Below are 21,538 nucleotides of genomic sequence, written 5' to 3' on the forward strand. Positions count from 1 at the left end.
ACCACCAGCCCTTGAGGGATCCATGAGGCTTTGGGTCTGCTAGATCTGGTACCCGACCTCCAAATGCCCCATTTTGGGGCTTCCTGTTACTACTGGTAACAGCTTTCCCACCTGATTGGTCAAAACTAGGACCTCCAACATAGCAGAAAACCCCCTCCAATGTGAAGAAGAAGAAGAGTTTGGATTTGATATCCCGCTTTATCACTACCCAAAGGAGTCTCAAAGTGGCTAACATTCTCCTTTCCCTTCCTCCCCCACAACAAACACTCTGTGAGGTGAGTGGGGCTGAGAGACTTCAAAGAAGTGTGACTAGCCCAAAGTCACCCAGCAGCTGCATGTGGAGGAGTGGAGACGTGAACCAGGTTCCCCAGATTACAAGTCCACCGCTCTTAACCACTACACCACACTGGCAGAAAACACAGATTATAACATAACGCCTCCCCACCCCCAGCCATCAACATGAGATGTTTAGGACCACAACCCCAAACCAATTTCTCCTTCACATGCATATTGGTGTGCAGAGCGAAAGAGTCATCATGCTTGACTTTAAAAGCATGTGTTTTGATGGCCACACTACAAATTTTAAGCCTGTTTCAAAACTGTTTAACTGTCATGGCTCCCAGTACAAGAATCCTATAGACTGCAATTTCACCAATACCATAGGACAGCCAGCCAAGAGTTATTGGCTACTTCACAAAATTACAATTCCTGAAGTTCTTGAAATTACCCGTGACCATTAAGCTAGTTTCAAACTATTTTAAATTTGTCAACCTACACATGCCTTGAAATAGGAAGGTTTCTTTTATTCTGCCGTACATTCATTGACTTCATTGGCTTAATTTGAAATGTAAAATTTGGAAATTTAATAAAAAAATATTTTTTTAAAAAAAAGGAAAAGAAATAGGGAGGTTTCTCTGTGAAAGAGCCATATGGCTGAGAGCAAAATAACTTGATTAGGCATTTATCTCAAGCAAAATCTACTTTGTGCTTCCCTCCATGGCTCAAACTACAGGTTGCAGGGACTGCCAATATTCTTTCATCTGCATTTTGCTTCATTTGTTTTTTTTAACCCCGAACAACCTGGGCTTACAGAGCCCAAGCAGACAAGTGGCAGGAACAGATAAACTGCATAATTTTTTCCCCTCCTGCTCTCCCCTCCCCAAAAAACCAACTCATGGAGCTTTTTCACTGACAGGAAAATGCAGAGAAGATATTTCCACTCGTGGATTAAAAAACATGGAAAACAGTGATTTTTAAGCAACGTCTTCCTTCTGCATCTACTACAGTGGTACCTTGGTTCTCAAACTTAATCCGTTCCGGAAGTCCGTTCCAAAACCAAAGCGTTCCAAAACCAAGGCATGCTTTCCCATCGAAAGTAATGCAAAACGGATTAATCCGTTCCAGACTTTTAAAAACAACCCCTAAAACAGAATTAAACATGAATTTTACTATTTAACGAGACTATTGATCCATAAAATGAAAGCAATAATCAATGTATTGTACTATAAAATAAATAAGATAGTATTGTAGATGATAAAAATTAATATTAATATTTTTCTTACCTGCACTGATGATAGTCATTGTTTGGATGGGGGGGCTTTTATCCATTTCCACAGTCACACAATCAATCAACCAGTAGCTGAACTGGGTTCCACACAGTCACAAAAACAAATTAAGCAAAAAGGCCTCAAAAACAAAAACGCAAAATAAATAGCAAAAACAAAAGCACCAAAGGTAGCCCTTTCCAGAAGTCTGTTTGACTTCTGAAATGTTCAAAAACCAAACGCAGCTTCTGATTGGTGCAGGGGCCCCGGAAACAATAGCCGACAACCGCATCAGACGTTTGGCTTCTGAAAAATGTTCAAAAACCGGAACACTTACTTCTGTGTTTTCGGGGTTGGAGTTCCAAGGTGTTTGAGAACCAAGGTACTACTGTACTGTTATTTTTATTTCTTGCACACCTAGAAATATACTTTGCCACTTCTGTGCCCTATCCCCGATTTTTTTTTCCTGGTGTTGTTACTGGAAACCAGCTCACACCCTTTGTGCTAACACACAGTCACAAAAGAACTGTGTAAGGTCTTGTAGAGGTTTAAACATAGTTCAGTTAAGGATAGAAGCAGGAATTCTATAAGTGACTATGGCAGTGATTTTGGGAGCTGGAACTGGTCAGAATCTTTTTTTATATATTTTATTTTAGAATTTTTTTAGCATACAATATTACTTGCATTAATCCATAATGAATTCAATATCTTTATAGGGGTTCTTCCGACCTATGGACTCCCCCCCCACTCCTCTCCCTGGTTTCCAATAATTTTCTCTTCTCTTTTCTGCGACTAAATACTTTTATCCAATCTATTAAATCTCCTTTTTCAATACCCTTTATCAAATTATGTTACAAGTGCTAATCCAATGTTTGCAATGCTCCTTCATATATTCTATATATCAGAATCCAAAAAGCTGGGAAATCAAAGCACTGTTGATGGTTAAATGAGAGAGTGGGGGAGGATTCCAAATGGACTTTCTAACTTTAGAAATCCATTTGTTTCTCATACTGCTTGTGAAAAATGTCCAACTGTCACTGTTCCAATGCTGTGTTAAAACAATTTATATGCATATATACATTTATATTTTGTTCCAGCGATGCATTTGACTTTGACTTTGGTGTGGTTGTTGCTCGAATAAGTCAAGGGTTTGACATATCGCAAGTCCTCCTGGTTCAAGGTATGTTTGGATTTGATATCCTGCTTTATCACTACCCTAAGGAGTCTCAAAGCGGCTAACTTTCTCCTTTCCCTTCCTCCCCCACAACAAACACTCTGTGCGGTGAGTGAGGTTGAGAGACTTCAGAGAAGTGTGACTGGCCCAAGGTCACCCAGCAGCTGCATGTGGAGGAGCGGGGAATCGAACCCAGTTCACCAGATTACGAGTCCACCGCTCTAACCACTACACCACACTGGCTTAATGAACTGAACTTCACAAAATTCGTGCACTAGAGGCATTATTCCTGTAAACAAGCACATTTCCTCAACAAGCACATTTCCAAACGCACCAGCTCAATTACTTTTATGGCATGGCCATTGATTTGGTTAATTATCTTCTCTGGAGATTGGGAACTCTTAAGATATGTATAATTAGTGGGGGATTTTATGCCCCATAGTTGCGATAAAAGAAATCAAATGGAAATCTAGACATAAAAATGGAGGGGAAGATAATCAATGGGCTAGAAAGCTGTGCTGTCCCTGTAGAATTGTCAGAGAAAGGATTTCAGTAGATAACACTCAATCTGGGCTGGGGGGGGGGGCGGAATCTGGTCAGGATTCAGATCACCAGGTAATAATAGATGAATACTCCCCAAGTGCGCAGCAATTTCCACTGTATGTTCAAAGCACTCCCCATTTAGAAAACAGAAGTTCCTGTGCTTGAGGAAATTCTCACATCACAACTGGCAGGCTATCGTTCAGCCCCGACACTGAGGTCCAGCTCTGAGGGGCTTCTGGCGGTTCCCTCCCTGCAAGAAGTGAGGTTACAGGGAACCAGGCAGAGGGCCTTCCTGGTGGTAGCACCCGCCCTGTGGAATGCCCTCCCAGCAGACGTCAGGGAAATAAACAACTATCTGATTTTTAGAAGACATCTGAAGGCAGCCCTGTTTTAGGGAAGTTTTTAATGTTTGATGTTTTATCGTGTTTTTAATATTCTGTTGGGAGCCGCTCAGAGTGGCTGGGGAAACCCAGCCAGATGGGCAGGGTAAAGGTAAAGGGACCCCTGACCATTAGGTCCAGTCGCAGACAACTCTAGGGTTGTGGCGCTCATCTCACTTTACTAGCCGAGGGAGCCGGCGTACAGCTTCCGGGTCATGTGGCCAGCATGACTAAGCCACTTCTGGTGAACCAGAGCAGTGCACAGAAACAACGTTTACCTTCCCGTCAGAGTGGTACCTATTTATCTACTTGCACTTTGGCGTGCTTTCGAACTGCTAGGTTGGCAGGAGCAGGGACCAAACAACGGGAGCTCACCCCATCGCGGGGATTCGAACCGCCAACCTTCTGATCAGCAAGCCCTAGGCTCTGTGGTTTAGACCACAGCACCACCTGCGCTGGTATTTACACCCGCAGGGTATAAATGAGATATATTATTATTATTGTTATTATTATTATTATTATTATCATCATCATCATCATCACCACCACCACCACCCTGGGATAAGCCCACAGACAGCTGGGTAAGATCCCAGAAGTGGCCAGGAACAGTTAGTAAAAACAGGAAACGAACATGCAAACATATTGCAATCCATGATCAAGACCCCTGGGATGAGAATGTTGGAAGGTGAAGGATAGAATGGCAGGTTGGCAGAGGAATATAATCTGAGATCCGGACCTGGTGAACAAGGACACAAAGTTACAAGGCTTTCAGCACCATGGACAGGTCGCTAGAGCTACCTGCCCTAGTCTACTGGAGTTCCAGCTCCAAGTTCCTACATCATTCTCAGCCCAGATTAATCCTCTCAAGCGACACTCCTTGCACCTGCCCCATAGACAAGCAAAGGGCTTTAAAGAGACAGTCCTTCAGCGCTCTGGTTTCACAGTGTTCCGTAGCGCCAGAAGCAGTTTAGTCCTGCTGGCCACATGACCCAGAAAGCTGTCTGTGAACAAACACCAGCTCCCTTAGCCTGAAAGCGAGATGAGCGCCGCAACCCCATAGTCGCCTTTGACTGGACTTAACCACCCAGGGGTCCTTTACCTTTTTAAAAATCAGTTGGTCTTGCCTTTCATTTTAGAGGGTTTCCAGAAGGGAAAGATCCCCCCCAAAATATTAAGAGCAGGGCAGGGAAATATTAAGATGAGGAACTTGTGAAGCTCCAGGTGTGGCTGGACTGCAACTTCAGCCATCCCTGACCAATGGCCATGCTGGCAAAGGCTGAAGATAGTTTCAATCTGCCATTATCTGGAGAGCAACGAGATTCCCATCGCTAATCTCCAAGAATTAGCTTGAAATCAATATTTGGTTGCAATCATCATGCAAAATTGCAACTCTCTGCTGCCACCTGCTGCCTTCGCTCATTTCTATCCACAGTTTCTATCCTCAAATTGCTCAGAATCCACCCACAAATATTAATGCTCTGAGTGAAATATTTGAGGTGGGTCTTACTCTGTACACACACAAATCTCTCTCTTATCAAACTGGAACAGACGGACAAATACAGCTGATTTGTTTGCTGCGTTCTACTATATAGAAAATCAAACTTTTCTTTCCAGCCAAATAACCCCGTGATCTGCGTGGCTAGAATTCAGGACAGGACAATGTTCTATTCGTTGGCTTGTCTCCAGAAGAACTACCTGTTATAATCTCTTGTTTAAAAATAGTGAGGAAACTAGCTGATATGTTGTTTTTTTACTAATCTGAGATACATCCTAGATTACAATGAAATAATAACAGATATCAATTCTGTACCATTAAACACTCCAAATGCTAAGAAACTGAAATAGGAAAAAGAAGATAAGAGGAACAATAAATTACAACAGAATCTTAAACAAAGAACTCCCAACATTCTGAACAGATCTAGAGTAAATTTATGTAGAAGACTGGAAATGGGTAAAAAAAAATGGTCTGTTCACATTCAACTACAACTTCTTTTTTAAAAAAGGACAGTCTTTACTTCACCTGTGTTTTAATTTTGATGAAATATGAAAGTGGTTAAAATCATGCAAAAACCATATATTTACATGGGAACGTAATTGAAAAGAAATTATATTTCTGCCACTGTCCTTTCTGTGGAACTAGGTATACTTTCTGTATCACCTTATTTACAGCATTACTTTGCAAACAGCTCATTCCTGTATCTGTTTGTTCAGAAGTGATTCCCATGGAGCTCAGTGGGGCTTGGTCCCAAATAAGGTGCTATAGGATTGTAGTCCAAATCTCTTTCCACAGTAGAGATGGGAAGGCCTGGAAAACAATTGGGGGGGGACCCAGTTTCCCCCATTTCCCCCCCAGAAAAATGGGGGGTGGAATATTCAAACTATATCAAACTGTTTTTTTCAATTTTTCAAGAAAAAAACAGCTTGGGGGAAAAACTGGGGGGAAATCTGTTTTTTTCCAATTTTTCTGGGTTTTTGCCAGGCCTTCCCATCTCTACACAGGAGTACTTGTCCAGAATGTAGTGAAACAAAACAGAGAAATTAAATATTTGTGCTGGACATTGACCATGCTTTCAGTTTAAGTTTGCATGCATTAGCATTATTAGCATATTGAGCTTAGAAGTCAACACAAGAAACTCTGAAGAACATTTTTTTTGTTCCTGTTATGGGACAGGAACAATTATGGATCTATTATGGGACATGGGTGGTGCTGTGGTCTAAACCACAGAGCCTAGGGCTTGCCGATCAGAAGGTTGGCGGTTCGAATCCCCGCAACTGGGTGAGCTCCCGTTGTTCGGTCCCTGCTCCTGCCAACCTAGCAGCTTGAAAGCACATCAAGTGCAAGTAGATAAATAGGTACCGCTCCAGCGGGAAGGTAAACGGCGTTTGCCAGAAGCGGCTTAGTTATGCTGGCCACATGACCTGAAAGCTGTACGCCGGCTCCCTCGGCCAGTAAAGCAAGATGAGCGCCACAACCCCAGAGTCGGCCATGACTGGACCTAACGGTCAGAGGTCCCTTTACCTTTAAGGATCTATTTAATGCAAGGTAATCGTGGCCAATGAAAAGCAATTTCATTCAGTAAGGTTCAAATGCCACAGACCTAACTGGATCTTATCTGTCTTTCTCAACTCACAAGCAATTATTATTATTATTATTATTATTATTATTTTAATACATTTTTATTCAAGTTATATAAAGACAGGTAAAAATAAACAAATACAACAACAACAAAAAATATACAACAGTGTTCTCTTCCTTAAATTATACAACGTAAAAAACCATAATAAAAAAATCATATTCTTTTGGGCTCTACTGGGCCCTGGACTCCCGTCCACCCTTTTGGTAAGTATCTAATATCTTCCTCCCTTACGTATTTGATTTTTGATCTTATAATCCATCGCTGATAGAGTTGTTCTATCCCCGCCAGTTCACTTTATAAGTTTTGTCCAATATATTTCCAATATTTACTCCAATTTTGCTGAAATTTCTGTTCATCTAGATCTCGTATTCTAGCTGTTAATCTATCAAGCTCAGCGTAATTTACCATTTTAACCTGCCAGTCATTTATGCTGGGCATGGTTTCCGATTTCCAATATTGTGCCAGCATAATTCTTGCGGCCGTGGTGGCGTAGAGAAATATCGTCTTGTCTTCTTTTTTAATTTCTTTACCTGTCATTCCCAGCAAGAAGGCTTCAGGTCTTTTGGGAAAGGTAACTCACAAGCAATTATTATTGACAGTCTTGTATTCTTTTGACAGAGGAATTGAAGAAGCTGGAGCAGGAGAGGCAAGTTCTAGAGGCTACCATTAAGGACAGTGAATTTGAAGAAGGAAATGGTGGCATCCAGAGATACTTCAGAAGAGCCGCCAAGCTCAACATTACAAAGACTATACCCAAAAAAGGCAAGCCCTGAAGCTGAAAGATAAAATACATAATAGCTTATTGGTCACCAACTAGTTTTCCCGAAGAATCAATTTCAGAAGGGAACCCAAGGGTATCCATGTTAGCCTGTTGCAACAAAAACTGTCACGTACCGTACTTTTCTGTGTATAAGACACATCAGAGAGGGAGCAGGGATCTCTTCACCTGACACGCATGACCTTTCCTGTTTTAATATCCTTCCGAACTTACGCTAGCAAGTTCTATAACTTAGCAGAGTTTTACATTCCCCTTTCAAACGCATAGTGGGTAGCTGGTTGCAGGCTTGTTTAAGCCTCTCACTATTAGCTTCCTGGTAAGTTCCCTTATATCCCCCTTAAAAGAATAAACACACCACAATCTTGTGTAAAGTATATAACAGAAGTTTACTCACATTCAGTTCACAGTTGGATCCCTGAAGGCAGACTTAGTTACAAAGTACCGTATTTTTCGCTCTATAAGATGCACTTTTCCCCTCCTGAAAAGTAAGAGGAAATGTGTGTGTTTGTCTTATGGAGCGAATGCAGGCTGTGCAGCTATCCCAGAAGCCAGAACAGCAAGAGGGATTGCTGAGCAGCGATCTGGCGTTCTGGCTTCTGGGATAGCCGCGCGAAGCCTCTTCAGGGCAGGGGGAGCGTCCCTCCTGCTGCCCTGAAGACGATTTGTGTTGCTTTCGCTGAAGCTTTGCGCTTTGCGTTGCTTTCGCTGCTTTTTACTGTGCAGCAATCCCTCTTGCTGTTCTGGCTTCTGGGATTCAGAATATTTTTTTTCTTGTTTTCCTCCTCCAAAAACTAGGTGAGTCTTATGGTCTGGTGCGTCTTATAGAGTGAAAAATATGTTATATACATGTGGATCTACCCCATATGGGGGGTTTAATCCCAGTGACTGCAGCCTGACAGTCACTGCAGTTCACACAACGAAAGGAAGATGGAAAAGAGAGAGGAGGGCTGCGTGTCTTGTGGGTTTGTTACCTGCCCAGGTAAGGTCATGCCCACCTCTAGTCACATACAAGAAGAGGTATGTCCCTACCCAGGAGGAAACAGGAAGTTCCGACTGGCTGGACCAAACATCCCCTTGCATGTCCACTCTAGGAAAACAAGGAATGTTGTACTTGACTGCTATCTATGTATCACATCCCACACAAAGGCAGTTTGAAATGCAGTGTGGGTAATGAACAAACTCACTGCATCTCAAGCCACTAATCTCACAGCCTTTTGAACAACTGAATGACACTAACCAAACATAATTCAAAGTAGCGACAAGTTATTTAAAAACAAAAGAGGGTGGTTCTCACTCACTTCGCTCTAGTAAATCCATGCTCCGTCCCCTGGGTTATGAAACTTAAATGTATGATCCATGAAGTGCTCAAAGGCTGAATAAGCATTTCCCATTGTACTTAACTGCCTTCCAAGTGCTAAGCTGGTGTGTTGTGGAGCACTTTCGGTAATTGTGCAGAAAGGCTCTGAGTATGTCCTCTCCTTTCAGAAAGCAGCATTAGCACAATCTCTTCGATGCATGTTGGGGAATTCAATCAGCGGTTGCTGGAAGCCAGCGCTCAGTTTAAAAAAAAGCAAGGGAAAGGTACCATTGACGTGTGGTGGCTGTTTGATGACGGAGGTAAGTCGCTGAAAGGAACATCACACAGTGATGGCGTGGGGGAGACTGAATAGTCAAGGTAGGGTTTGCAAAATAAAAATAAACAACCAATTATCTGAAAAATTAAAAAAATCGGGGAACACAATTTTAATAGCAATAAAAGTGGCTTTTTATTATTATGCGTTGCTCTAGTTTTGGTATATATTTAATTTAATAAAATCTGTCTACACAGGGTTAATACTCCTAATTCCCTACATGCTCACCCTCCGCAAAAAATGGAAAGATTGTAAATTAAGGATTTTTACTGGTGGAAAAGTCACTCGCCTGGAAGAGGAAAAGCTAATGTATGTATAGCTTTAATGTTCTGCTTAAGGTTTCGTTGCTTATAAAGATTATTTGTGCATGAGGCAAGGGGAAAGAGAGAGGGGAAATTGCTGTTGATGACCTTGTATTATCAGTCCTAACTGCCTGTTACAGGGTCCTTTTAAGAATTACTGAGACAATATGTGGAGCTATCTGAAGTGCTATATAAATTCTACGTATTAGTAGTAGTCTCAAACCTGCCTTATCCTCTTATGTTGTTAGTTTGGAGATATTTTCAGTGTTACAAAACATGAAGAAGAGTGGTATCTGAAGAAGTTTGCATGCACATGAAAGCTTATACCCAGAACAAACTTAGTTGGTCTCTAAGGTGCTACTGAACTATTTTTTAATTTTTTTATTTATTTTGACAAAACATGCCCTCTGTCTGCTCTTTTTCAAGCTAAGCAGGGTCTGTTATGGTATCAGATTAGAAGAGGTCAGCATGTTGAAATTCCTGCATTGCAGGGGTTGGATTAGATGACCCTCAGGATACCACCCAACTCTACTTTTCTGTGATTCTATGACTGTTACTTGGTCCTGAAAATAATGCAAGTGCTGAAGCCCATGTAAAGCCCACTGGTTTTACTTCCCACTGCTCTTGGTTTTCAGCTATATCAACTAGCTCATCCATGCCATGTTCACCACATTCTATAACTGAGAAGTACCAATTAATGCACCTTTACTATATTTTAACTCTTTAACTAGTTATTTGTTTATCAGCATTCTGAATCACAATGCTAAAAATACACCTTTCCTTTTGTTTTCAGGATGGCTTCACTTTTAAGCAAGTTCAGAATAAAGTTTGCTGACATTCACATCATTGGTGATATCAATATGAAACCAAGCAAAGAGAGGTAAGATCAGCTTTTAATAATAATGATGATGATGATGATGCTGTGATCCTATAACACTTACCTGGGAGTAGGCTTCATTGAACTCAATGTAGATTAGTTCTGAGTAGGAATGTGGGTGGTGCTGTGGGTTAAACCACAGAGCCTAGGGCTTGCCGATCAGAAGGTCGGCAGTTTGAATCCCCGCGACGGGGTGAGCTCCCGTTACTTGGTCCCTGCTCCTGCCAACCTAGCAGTTCGAAAGCACGTCAAAGTACAAGTAGATAAATAGGTACCACTCCGGCGGGAAGGTAAACGGCATTTCCGTGCACTGCTCTGGTTTGCCAGAAGCGGCTTAGTCATGCTGGCCACATGACCTGGAAGCTGTACGCCAGCTCCCTCGGCCAGTAAAGCGTGATGAGCGCTGCAATCCCACAGTCGTATGCGAATGGACCTAATGGTCAGGAGTTCCTTTACCTTTACCTTTAGGCATGTATAAGATGGTACTGTAACTCAGAAATTGAAATAAGTGAAAATACGATTTTAGTAAATTTCTAAATACAAAAGTACTTTTTGACCCAGCACTCCTAAGAGTAGAGTTGGAGAAGGCAGAGGATCAGGCAGAGCAGAGTGCTGGTGTTACACGAACCTTGTTCCAGCAGCTTTTCCAACCTCCTCCACTGGGGGTTTTGAGCTGGAACTGCCTTAAACGCATCCCAATCTTAGTTGACTTCTATCAACTGCCTTCATCTGGAGGTCTCCTTGAGACGAAACCTTTATTCCCAAGCAGCACTTGCCTATAGGCTGGCACTTGTCCAGGTGGTCCAGGTTTCCATCTGGTAGTTTGTGACACAGCATCTCCCCTGAGTTTGGGGCCCATTCTGCCTTGATCTCAGAGGCCAAACTCATCCTGCATGTGGATGGCTCCACTTCAGCCTTATCACAGATTTCTGGCTCCTCACTCCCAGATGGAGCCTGACTCAGGACTTGGTGCAAGGCTGGGGCTGGCAAGGACTCCACCAGTCAAGACATGACACTTGGTGCTGAAATAAGAAATAGGGCCTTCTGTCCTGTCACATGTATTGGACGTTACAGTAATAGCAATCTACACCCATGTTCTGCTGCACTGGTCAGGGGCAGAGGGCTTGTTTGGGCTCTTCCACGGTACAAATCTGAGTGTAATGAAAATCTGACAAACTAATTTAACCAGAGACGATGGCAGGACACTAAGAATCAATACCTGTGACATAATGACTTGTGACTTCACATGCCAGTTTCGTATCTCTGAAAAGCTATTATTGACAAACTATAGTCGCAATTCAAGACAGAATTAGGTGCACATTGAAGTGTAGCCCAAATGCTGGATTGTGGCCTCCCCCCTCCCCCCCTTTTTTTTGTTGTTGTTGTTGCTTCCTCCACAGTTTTAGCAGGCATAGGCAAACTCCGGCCATCCAGATGTTTCCCATCATCCTGTTAGCTAGGGATGATGGGAATTGTAGTCCCAAACATTTGGAGGGCCGGAGTTTGCCTATGCCTGGTTTTAGTAATACAGCCAAACAACAGGGGTCAAAACAAGGAGAAGAGAAAACTATTGTTTTCTTCTTGTGTACACAGAAATGAATGTAGTATACTTTGCTGCTATGTTTTATTTTACAGTTAAGACAGATAAAAAGCTTAGCAGTGACAAATGCAGACCTGTCTAGACAAGGTGTTTCCACAATGAAGCTGCTCATATATAACGGAGCATAAAATCTGATGCATGAAGTCTAAAGATTTTGAATGAAATTCAGCCACAATTCCAAAGCCAACAGAGTCTATCCCATTCTAAGGTATATCTGTGAAATAATGAGTTAGAGTCCCGCTGTGATGCCTCCTTTATAATTTCTGTTCCAGCTGGAAATTCTTTGAAGAGATGATTGAACCATACCGCCTTCATGAAAGCTGCAAAGATTTAACAACTGCTGAGAAATTAAAGAGAGAGGCACCGTGGAAAATCACTGATGCAGAGCTGGAAGCAGTCAAGGAAAAGGTAAAGAGCAATACCTGCCATTACTTTTGACATTGTGGGATGGCTAGTCAAAAAGGAAAATCGTGCACAAGCACTACCTGAGAACAATAAGGCAAATCTGGTAGGTCACAAAGGAAAAAGAGAACCTAGCTTCATTCGCAGTCAGGAAATTGGTGAGCATCTCTTCAAATGGTGAAGTTTGGCAGAAAACAGTATTTAATTTGAACCCCTTGTATAGAATTAAGGCAGGTGCACTGCTACTAGTCAAAACAGCTGCTGAATGATATTGTTTATTTATGGCATTAATCTGTCCAGAGGGGACTCAAGATGGCATGCAGGCTTTAAAGACACTGCTTCTAATGTTTTGGGATGGACTGGTTCCAATTGACAGTAATAAACCACTAGACTAAGGGCATATGCGCAATGAAATATTTACCAGTTTTTACATGGCCCTATGGTCTAAACCACTGAGCCTCTTGGGTTTGCCAATCGAAAGGTCGCGGTTCGAATCCCCGCAACAGGGTGAGCTCCTGTTGCTCGGTCCCTGCTCCTGCCAACCTAGCAGTTCAAAAGGACGTCAAAAGTGCAATTAGATAAATAGGTACCGCTGCGGCGGGAAGGTAAACGGCGTTTCCGTGCGCTCTGGTTTCCGTCACGGTGTCCTCTTGCACCAGAAGCGGTTTATTCCTGCTGGCCACATGACCCGGAAAGCTGCCTGTGGACAAACGCTGACTCCCTCGGCCTGAAAGCGAGATGAGCGCCGCAAACCCACAGTCGCCTTTGACTGGACTTAACCATCTAGCGGTCCTTTACCTTTACCTTTTACCCAGCCTCTGCACTTGGCCTGTGGGACTCCCTGCAGGCCACCCACCTTTTCACAGGCCACACCTTCCTTGAGTGCTTCTGCTGGGCTGGAATGTGCCCATGATCTGTGATAATGCTTCTGGTTTTCCTGGATCAAGGATGGAGAGATGGTGTGTGTGTGTGTGTGTGTGTGTGTATAAACCTCTGCCTTTTGCATGGCTGGAATATTATCTACTATACAATGACAAATATATTGATTGCTCTGCTTCCTTTACACATAGCCCCACCTGTCACTGCTTTAAGGGCCTGGGACGTTGCCCATGCTGGAATGTGGGCTATTGGGCTAAGAAAGGTCCCCTGTGTGGAAGAATCCCGGGAACTGCAATTTGGGTAGGGGGCTATGGGTTGTCTGCATCACATTTCAAGTCCCTAACAGAACAATGTTACTCCAAGGGTCCTTAGGAAGAGGGAGTGAGAATTCAGTTTAAGGACACCATCCTATCCACCCTTATGCTGGAAATAAATTCCATTTAATATAGCGGGGCTTGCTTCTGAATAAACATGCATGGAGCTGCTCTTTAAGTTGCTGATATAGATATGCCGCAGCTATTGAATGTAATAAAATGGGAAGCAGAAAAGTAAAATTACTTGAAATGTTGAAGCCATGGAATAAAATCGCTTTTGCGGGGGGGGGGGGCGGTAGGTACGGGGCAGAAATGTTTTTTTTTATTGGGGGGGGATTAAAAATGGAAAAAAAAAAAAATCATTGCCCAGGCAAACTTAGTTAGGAAATATGCTGTGTCGTGTGGGTAGGGAGCATTCTATAGAGAAGGTAGATTATATTCTATATTCCCTCCAAATAAGTAAAGGATTCTCCACAAAAGGTGCCCGTGGAAACTGGGAAATTGTTGATCTTCAGTAGGATCATCAACTCGAAAACATGCAGCAAACGAGTTTTAAGAGATTTAAAAATTAATCTCACTGTTTCATGTCTCTTAAGTGAAGCTATATTTTATAGCCATCAGTATTTCATTATGCAGCAGACTAAAAATAATTTTTGGTGCATATTAATATGGCAATGACAACGGAATATGAAATGTTTCAGGGGGTTGTTTTTTTAGGTTTTCCTCAAGCAATCATAAACTTAATGCTTCCCAATTTGCAGTCCATATAATTTAGACCAAGTATGACTTACAGAAGTACAACCTGTGTGAATTTTTTATGATCACTAAACTCTGCTTTAAGTCAAGACCCCCCGTTTTTTTATTGCAGTAAATTTTGTTTCTTTTTAAACAGAGCTACCGCCAGGTCCGTTTGAACGAACTCCTTCAGGAACATTCTAGGGCTGCTAATCTGATTGTTCTGTAAGTGACACAGATTTAATTTTGATTTGTTCAGAAAGCAAGCCAAACTTTGCCAGGAGATTTTTAAGCGAGAACTCAAGGACAAAGGACAGTGGTTCAGTGAGGTTCACTGGTATCTATAAGGCCCTGTATTTGAAGCTGTTAATGGGAATGAAAGTAATGTACTGTACAGGCTTTTGTTGACTTTTTAGCTAAGATTTTTGTGCTATTATTTGATTGTTCTTTTTAAGTGTACTTTTTTTAATCTGAGCAAGGATTTGTAAAAAATGGCACCTCTTTAGTAATGACTGGTCATTTCAAATGACATTCAGGGATGGAAAAGGCTCAGATAGTGGCTGAAATGTTATTTGGAGGGGAATATTGTTGTATTACTGAAGAATATTACTAATACTTTCATCCTATTCCATTCAACAGGACTCTACCAGTAGCAAGAAAAGGAATTATATCTGATTACCTCTATATGGCTTGGTTAGAAATTCTCTCAAGGAACCTGCCTCCAGTTTTGCTCATCCGAGGCAACCACAAAAACGTGCTAACGTTTTACTCTTAGCAAGCAAAACCTGGAATCAAATATATGCATTTTGTACATATCAGTGACACAAACGTATTTTTACAAACGCTGAAGAGCAACAGGGTCCCAGGATCTGACACTTTACAATATACACTTCAACAACTGAAAGCATCACTTTGATGCCACCATTTGACAGCAAAATCCAAATCATATATATAGTTATAGATATACACTAAAAACCAATTCGAGTCTTCCTATGCTCATGCTTACATTCCAAAACTGCAATACCAATGCAGAAGAGGTCTCAGCAGACTTGCAGTAACCCCAAAGATGGTGGAATAACAACCAATTTGCAGGGAGAAAACTAAGGTGAAGAAAGAAACCCATAGAGCTTCTAACCTCACCTGTTTTTCATGTAGTACAGCTGTCACACCACAACCAGGTACCTTCACTGTCATTTGTTTTCCATCAGTGGTAGGAGATTTGGGTGTGGTCCTATTCCTTTCCAACCAATATAATAGGAACATTAGAAGCTGTCTTATATTGAGTCAAATCATTGGTCCATCAAGCTTATTACTGTCTATACTGACACAGCAGCAATCCTGGATTTCATAGAATGATAGAATTGTAGAGTTGAAAGGGACCCTGATAATCATCTAGTCCAACCCCTCAAATGCAGGAATATGCAGCTGTCCCATACGGGGACTGAACCTGCAGCCTTGGCATTATCAGCACCACGCTCTAATCAACAGATAGATGCTGTAATCAATTTCAGATAGTAGTCCCTCTCAGCCTTTCCTGGAGATCTAAGATGAGACCTTCTGGGTGCAAAGCAGATGCTATATCCAGCTACGCCTCCTCCCCAAATTATTTGGGGAAGAATTACATTAGATTAAAATGAATTTCAAGAGATGAATGTCAATCATACTAAATCAACTCAGTAGGTTTCAAGTCAAATTTAATGAAATGCCAATTTAAAATTTTCTAAGATTTCATCTGAACAGCATCATTTATTATTCTAGATTTATAATTTCAAGGAATATAATGAAATGCATTTCTGATAAATTTCCACAGGGCCTTGAAATGAGTTTGATATTAAATATTTTAAATGTGTTCTAGTATGACCTGATTAGTAAAAAATATTTTTTCCTTGGACTTGCAACAATATGTTGAATATTCCAACATGAAATCAACTAAAGTGAATTAAAATATGACTTCAATGATTTTATAATGCATGTTTTGATGTATTGTTTCTGTTTTACCATTAACATCAAACTCCGGGTGAGGGGTAGCCTGTTGCAGGCCTGTAGCATCTTAAAGACAAACAGTACAATCCTATGCATGTTTGCTGGGAAGTTGTTCCGTGTTCAATAGAGTTTACTCCTTTGTAGGTGTATTATGGATGATAGCTGGGTAAGTAATCTAAACCCTTAATCTGCCATATTGGAGAGGGTTTGGATGGAGCAGAGGTTTCTCTCCACCCAGCCTAGCCCAGCCCAGCTGTGCCAGCAGGGAAGCTCCATCGGCAACAAGGAAGCTCCCCTGGCAAATGTACCCCAATGCACTTGGCCCCAATGGTAGCCTCCAATGGCATCTCTGCTTAGAGAGGCCAGCAGATTCACGCAACAGCAACAGGCTAGATCCAGGCCAGTTTACTGTGCCAGCCTAGGAACATTTCTTGCTCCCGGCCATCACTTTTTGCCCTGGTCAGCACAAGCACTGGAGGTCTGGCACTGCCTGTGCCATTCCATCAAGCCCCACCTCTGCCTGGCAGGAGTTAGGGCAGCACTGTAAGAAAGCAAGCCGAAAGCCACCATGAAGTTGGCTGAGGGCCGTTAAGGTACACAGGTAGGGCAGTATTTAAGCTGCCTGAAATCTATCTACACACTGGTAGAAAGCTTCCTGCTAGTAGAGTGTGAGAAAAAATTGTGGGTGGGTGGCAATAAATCTCATCTAAAGCCACCAGCCAAGCTGGTGCCAAGTGTATTGCTCTGCTTTCCCAGGGCCGGATTTAGGTTTGATGAGGCCCTAAGCTACTGAAGGTAATGGGGCCCTTTATATGTCCAGCTGTCCTTTGTCAACAACAAATTGTCACTGTTTTTTGTGTTGAATATATGCCATGCAACCAGTCCTTGCAGCATGTAGGCACCCTATATATAGAAATGAGCAAACCAGTGATATTTTAGGGAGCAGGCTAGCAGGCGGGGCCCATTACTTACATCATAGGAGCCTACACAACACAAAACACTGTTGCTGTATGTAGGTTTTATTTTTTTTCTTATATTTTGGAAATGTACATCCAGGTGTTTTTTCCTTTAATTTTTTTAGGGCCCCACAAGAGAGTGGGGCCCTAAGCTATAGCTTGTTTAGCTTATACGTAAATCAGGCACTGTGCTTTCCTGTGGAGCACATCAGTGAGGCCGAGGGGGGTGGTTTTGTCTGGGCAGTACCTCCATATACAGTGGTGCCTCGCAAGACGAAATTAATTCGTTCCGCGAGTTGTTTCGTCTTGCGATTTTTTTTGTCTTGCGAAGCACGGATCCTGTGCTGAATTTCTTTCTCAGTCGCTCAGGCTCCCCCCTCGCTTTCAACCGGCCACCATGACCGTCAAGTTGCGCTCGGGCTTCTACATGGGCAAAAAGTCCGCCGCGCTGCTGGCGCTGCTCTTGGCCACGCTGCTCTTGGCGCTGCTGGTGCTGGCTATCCTGTACGGGCGCTGCGCGCAGGATTTGGAAGGGAGAGGCGACGAGGCAGCGGCGGCGCCCACAAACGAGGCTCCCGCCAGCGTCGACCCATCCGCGTGGCCGCCCGGCGCCTGGGATGTAAGAAAAAGGAAACAAACATGCAAGACGTTTTCGTCTTGCGAAGCAACTCAAAAATCGAAAAACCCTTTCGTCTTGCGCGTTTTTCGTCTTACGAGGCATTCGTCTTGCGAGGTACCACTGTACACTGTCTAGGCTTGCACCTCAGAGAGGTCACTTTGGTGCTGCTATTGCAGCAATAACAACACAGGAGGTAACAGTTACGAGTTGCCGGTCTCTGCAGCCACAGCAGGCGCTGTGATTCTCCGAAAGTTTGACTTTGCACCGGAGGCGCACTTCATTGTCTCTTGAGACAGACAGGTGTCAACAATACATACACCTGTGGGGGTGGAGGGGGAGAAATGCAAAACAGTCTGTGACAGTTCAAATGAAGTTTAAAGGTGCAAGCAAGGTTCACAACAGTATTTGCTGATAATACAGTCATCTTAAATTGCTAATAATCTAAGATGGCTTACATGCTCTTCAAAGGCATATGGTAGCTTTCTCAAGTGCTGACAATTAAAATAATTTTGCTATGTAACAGTTCTATTTTCATTGCTCAGATATCACAATCATAAGAACACTTTCAAACAGGCCCCATTGAATACACTGGGGTTTGCTACCAAAAGAGGTCAGAGTACTTTTCCTGTTTTGAACTTTTGCACTTAGGGGGAAAAGGTAATTAAAAGACACTCATTTACACCTCTAACACCCCCCCTGTCACTTTGTGCTCCCCTAGATAATTGCACCGCCATTAAGGGTTGGCACCTACTTTGGGAACCACTGGGTTAGTAGCAGACTAGAACCTGGGAGACCAGGGTTCAAATCCCCACTCATCCATGAAGCTCACTGGGTGACTTTGGGCCAGTCACTGCCTCCCAGCCTAACCTACCTCACAGGGTTGTTGTGAGGAGGAAACAAGAAGGAAGAAAACTATGTATAGCTCCTTGGAAGAAAGGTGGGGTTGCAATGCAATCAATAAATGGTGACAGGTGACTAATAAATTTTGGATTACATAATGAAATTCCGTGATTTTGTTTTGTTGACATTTCTAAGAATTTGGGTTGGCAGGAGCGCAGAGTCCGATCACAATGTTAGAAGCTCATCATGCAGTCGAAACAGGTTTTTATTTTATTTTATTTTATTGTAATTGATTTATTGTATTTCTATGCCACTTTTCATTCAAATGAATCTCAAAGTGGCTTACAAGCAGTAAATAAAAATAGCACAATAAAACATAATAAAACATCACAAATACAGTATACATTATATAAAATAAGAAATAACAGTGTTTTTTGTACAGTGGTACCTCGGGTTAAGTACTTAATTTATTCCGGAGGTCCGCTCTTAACCTGAAACTGTTCTTAACCTGAAGCATCACTTTAGCTAATGGGGCCTCCCGCTGCTGCCGCGCCGCTGGAGCACGATTTGTGTTCTCAACCCGAGGTACTATTTCTGGGTTAGCGGAGTCTGTAACCTGAAGCGTATGTAACCCGAGGTACCACTGTATTGTAATTTATTAACAAAACAGCAACTAAAAAAACAAGCTAATCACTATTTTTCTTTTCTTTTTGACAAAGTAATAATAATAAATAAAAATTTGCACCCCACCACCAAGACCACCACCACCACCACCACTGTAACTATCCAACCTCCAAAATTTCAACACCTCTTGCGATGGTTTGACCCCTTTCCATTTCAACAGTACAAATTCTACAAATACCTTCCGTTATCTCCTCAAAATCATTTTTCCTGCATATCTAACCTTAATAGCACATGTTAATTTATCATTAACAGCTATGTCCCACACCTCTTCACACAGTTCTTCCATCACATTACAGCAAGTCACGATTAACAAATCCATACGGAATTTAAATATCTATAAAACAACATTAACAAAATAGCAACTAAAAAACAACCTTAGCGCCTTCAAGTTCACACACGCACTCCAGGCTTCCTCAACCTTGACCCTCTAGATATTTTTTGGCCTACAACTCCCATGATCCCTAGCTAGTAGGACCAGTGGTCAGAGATGATGGGAATTGTAGTCTCAAAGCATCTGGAGGGCCGAGGTTGAGGAAGCCTACTCTACATCATGACTCATAACCTTCGAGGTATGGGGCGGGGCAGAGCTCACAGCAAGGGCTGCTGGGAAATGTAGTCCAAAGAACCCATAACCCTCTGGCGGTGGATTGAGGGGTTGCATGAATAAAGCAACGCTTCTTGCCGTGCTTGGCTGAGGCAGGCGACCCCACGGCTGGGTCAGCGGTGAAGCCCGAACGCGGGCCTGCAGGCGACGGCCATGGCCGGGCGCTTCCTCCGGCTGCTCTTCCGGAGCAAGTAAGGAGCGGGGCGGGAGAAGGGAAAGAGTCAAGAGGTGTCGCCCAAAGCGAAAGAAAGGGCGCCGCCATTATTCCCTCTCGGGAGGAAGGGGTCGACCAGCCGAACCTGCAGGGGCGAAACGCCCCTTTCCCCCTCTCCTTTTGGGGAAATTGGTTTCTCCCACCAAGGAGCGCCCTCAGCCTTGGGGACCGTACTAACTAGGCATTGAAGGGGGGGGGGAGAGAGAAGAGCCTGGGAAAAGTAGGGGGAAGTGTGCAAGGTGTACATTTCATTTCATTTCGACCCCTGTTCTCCACCCCCAAAAAACCCAAGTCATTGCTCCCTAAATAAACTCAGAAACGAGTTTGCGCTAGAAATCTATTACTCTTGCTATATTTCTCCTGGTTGCAAAATTAGGAATGTAAGAAGGAAAAGCTCCCCATTGCAAACAAGGAGGGGTTGGGTGAGGGTTTTTTTATAGCTTAGCTGTAATAACTGGGCAGCAGCATGTAACTCGCCCCTTCCCCCAGCCAACCATTTCATACTGCATTGCATTGCAATTTTGTTTCCCACTTTTTTTCTCCAAAGGAGCTCAAGGTGGCGTTAAATAGTTCTCTTCCCCCTTTCTTGTTGAACCCTCCACAACAACCCTGTGAGGCAGGCTGGCCCAGCCAGAAAAGGTTGCGCCTTGCAGCAACGCATCTTTTACCCATGTAAAAAACACACAGAGAAGATCCCTGCTTTGTTGTTGTTTAGTCGTGTCCGACTCTTCGTGACCCCATGGACCAGAGCACACCAGGCACTCCTGTCTTCCACTGCCTCCCGCAGTTTGGTCAAACTCATGCTGGTAGCTTCGAGAACACTGTCCAGCCATCTCGTCCTCTGTCGTCCCCTTCTCCTTGTGCCCTCCATCTTTCCCAACATCAGGGTCTTTTCCTCTTCTCTTCTCATGAGGTGGCCAAAGTACTGGAGCCTCAGCTTCAGGATCTGTCCTTCCAGTGAGCACTCAGGGCTGATTTCCTTCAGAATGGATAGGTTTGATCTTCTTGCAGTCCATGGGACTCTCAAGAGTCTCTCCTCCAGCACCATAATTCAAAAACATCCATTCTTTGGCGATCAGCCTTCTTTATGGTCCAGCTCTCACTTCCATACATCACTACTGGGAAAACCAAAGCTTTAACCATACGGACCTTTATCTAGCCTTGCTAGATGAGGCCAAAGGCCCATGATATTCTAGCCCAGCATCCTGGGATCACAGCAGCCAACCAGATGGCAATCCTGCAAGTGGGATGTGAGCGCAAACAGTATCTGATTCCCAGGGAGGGCATACTTTTTTTTTTTTTTTTAGTGCATTCATTTATATCCAAGCTTCCCTCCAAGTCG

General features: G+C 43.0%; 1 protein-coding gene and 1 long non-coding RNA gene across 3 annotated transcripts in view; both read left to right on the top strand.

The window, feature by feature from the left end:
• Positions 1–16,218, top strand: part of SLC12A1 (solute carrier family 12 member 1) — a 76,925-nt gene extending 60,707 nt beyond the window's left edge. For both annotated transcript variants that reach the window (XM_081838801.1, XM_081838800.1), the window contains 8 exons: positions 2,642–2,724; positions 7,397–7,540; positions 9,042–9,173; positions 9,385–9,496; positions 10,283–10,369; positions 12,239–12,374; positions 14,454–14,521; positions 14,936–16,218. In XM_081838801.1, coding sequence (XP_081694927.1) covers positions 2,642–2,724; positions 7,397–7,540; positions 9,042–9,173; positions 9,385–9,496; positions 10,283–10,369; positions 12,239–12,374; positions 14,454–14,521; positions 14,936–15,071 — 898 coding nt within the window. In that variant the 3' untranslated portion in view covers positions 15,072–16,218. The remainder of the gene's footprint in view (positions 1–2,641; positions 2,725–7,396; positions 7,541–9,041; positions 9,174–9,384; positions 9,497–10,282; positions 10,370–12,238; positions 12,375–14,453; positions 14,522–14,935) is intronic.
• Positions 16,219–19,919: 3,701 nt separating this feature from the next.
• LOC309328938 lies at positions 19,920–21,491 on the top strand. The gene is made up of 2 exons (XR_014150918.1): positions 19,920–20,899; positions 21,365–21,491. It is a non-coding gene; the product is annotated as an uncharacterized lncRNA (long non-coding RNA).
• Positions 21,492–21,538: the final 47 nt, after the last annotated feature.

This window comes from Podarcis erhardii, assembly GCF_964252035.2.
Source record: "Podarcis erhardii genome assembly, chromosome: 14".
NCBI lineage: Eukaryota > Metazoa > Chordata > Lepidosauria > Squamata > Lacertidae > Podarcis > Podarcis erhardii.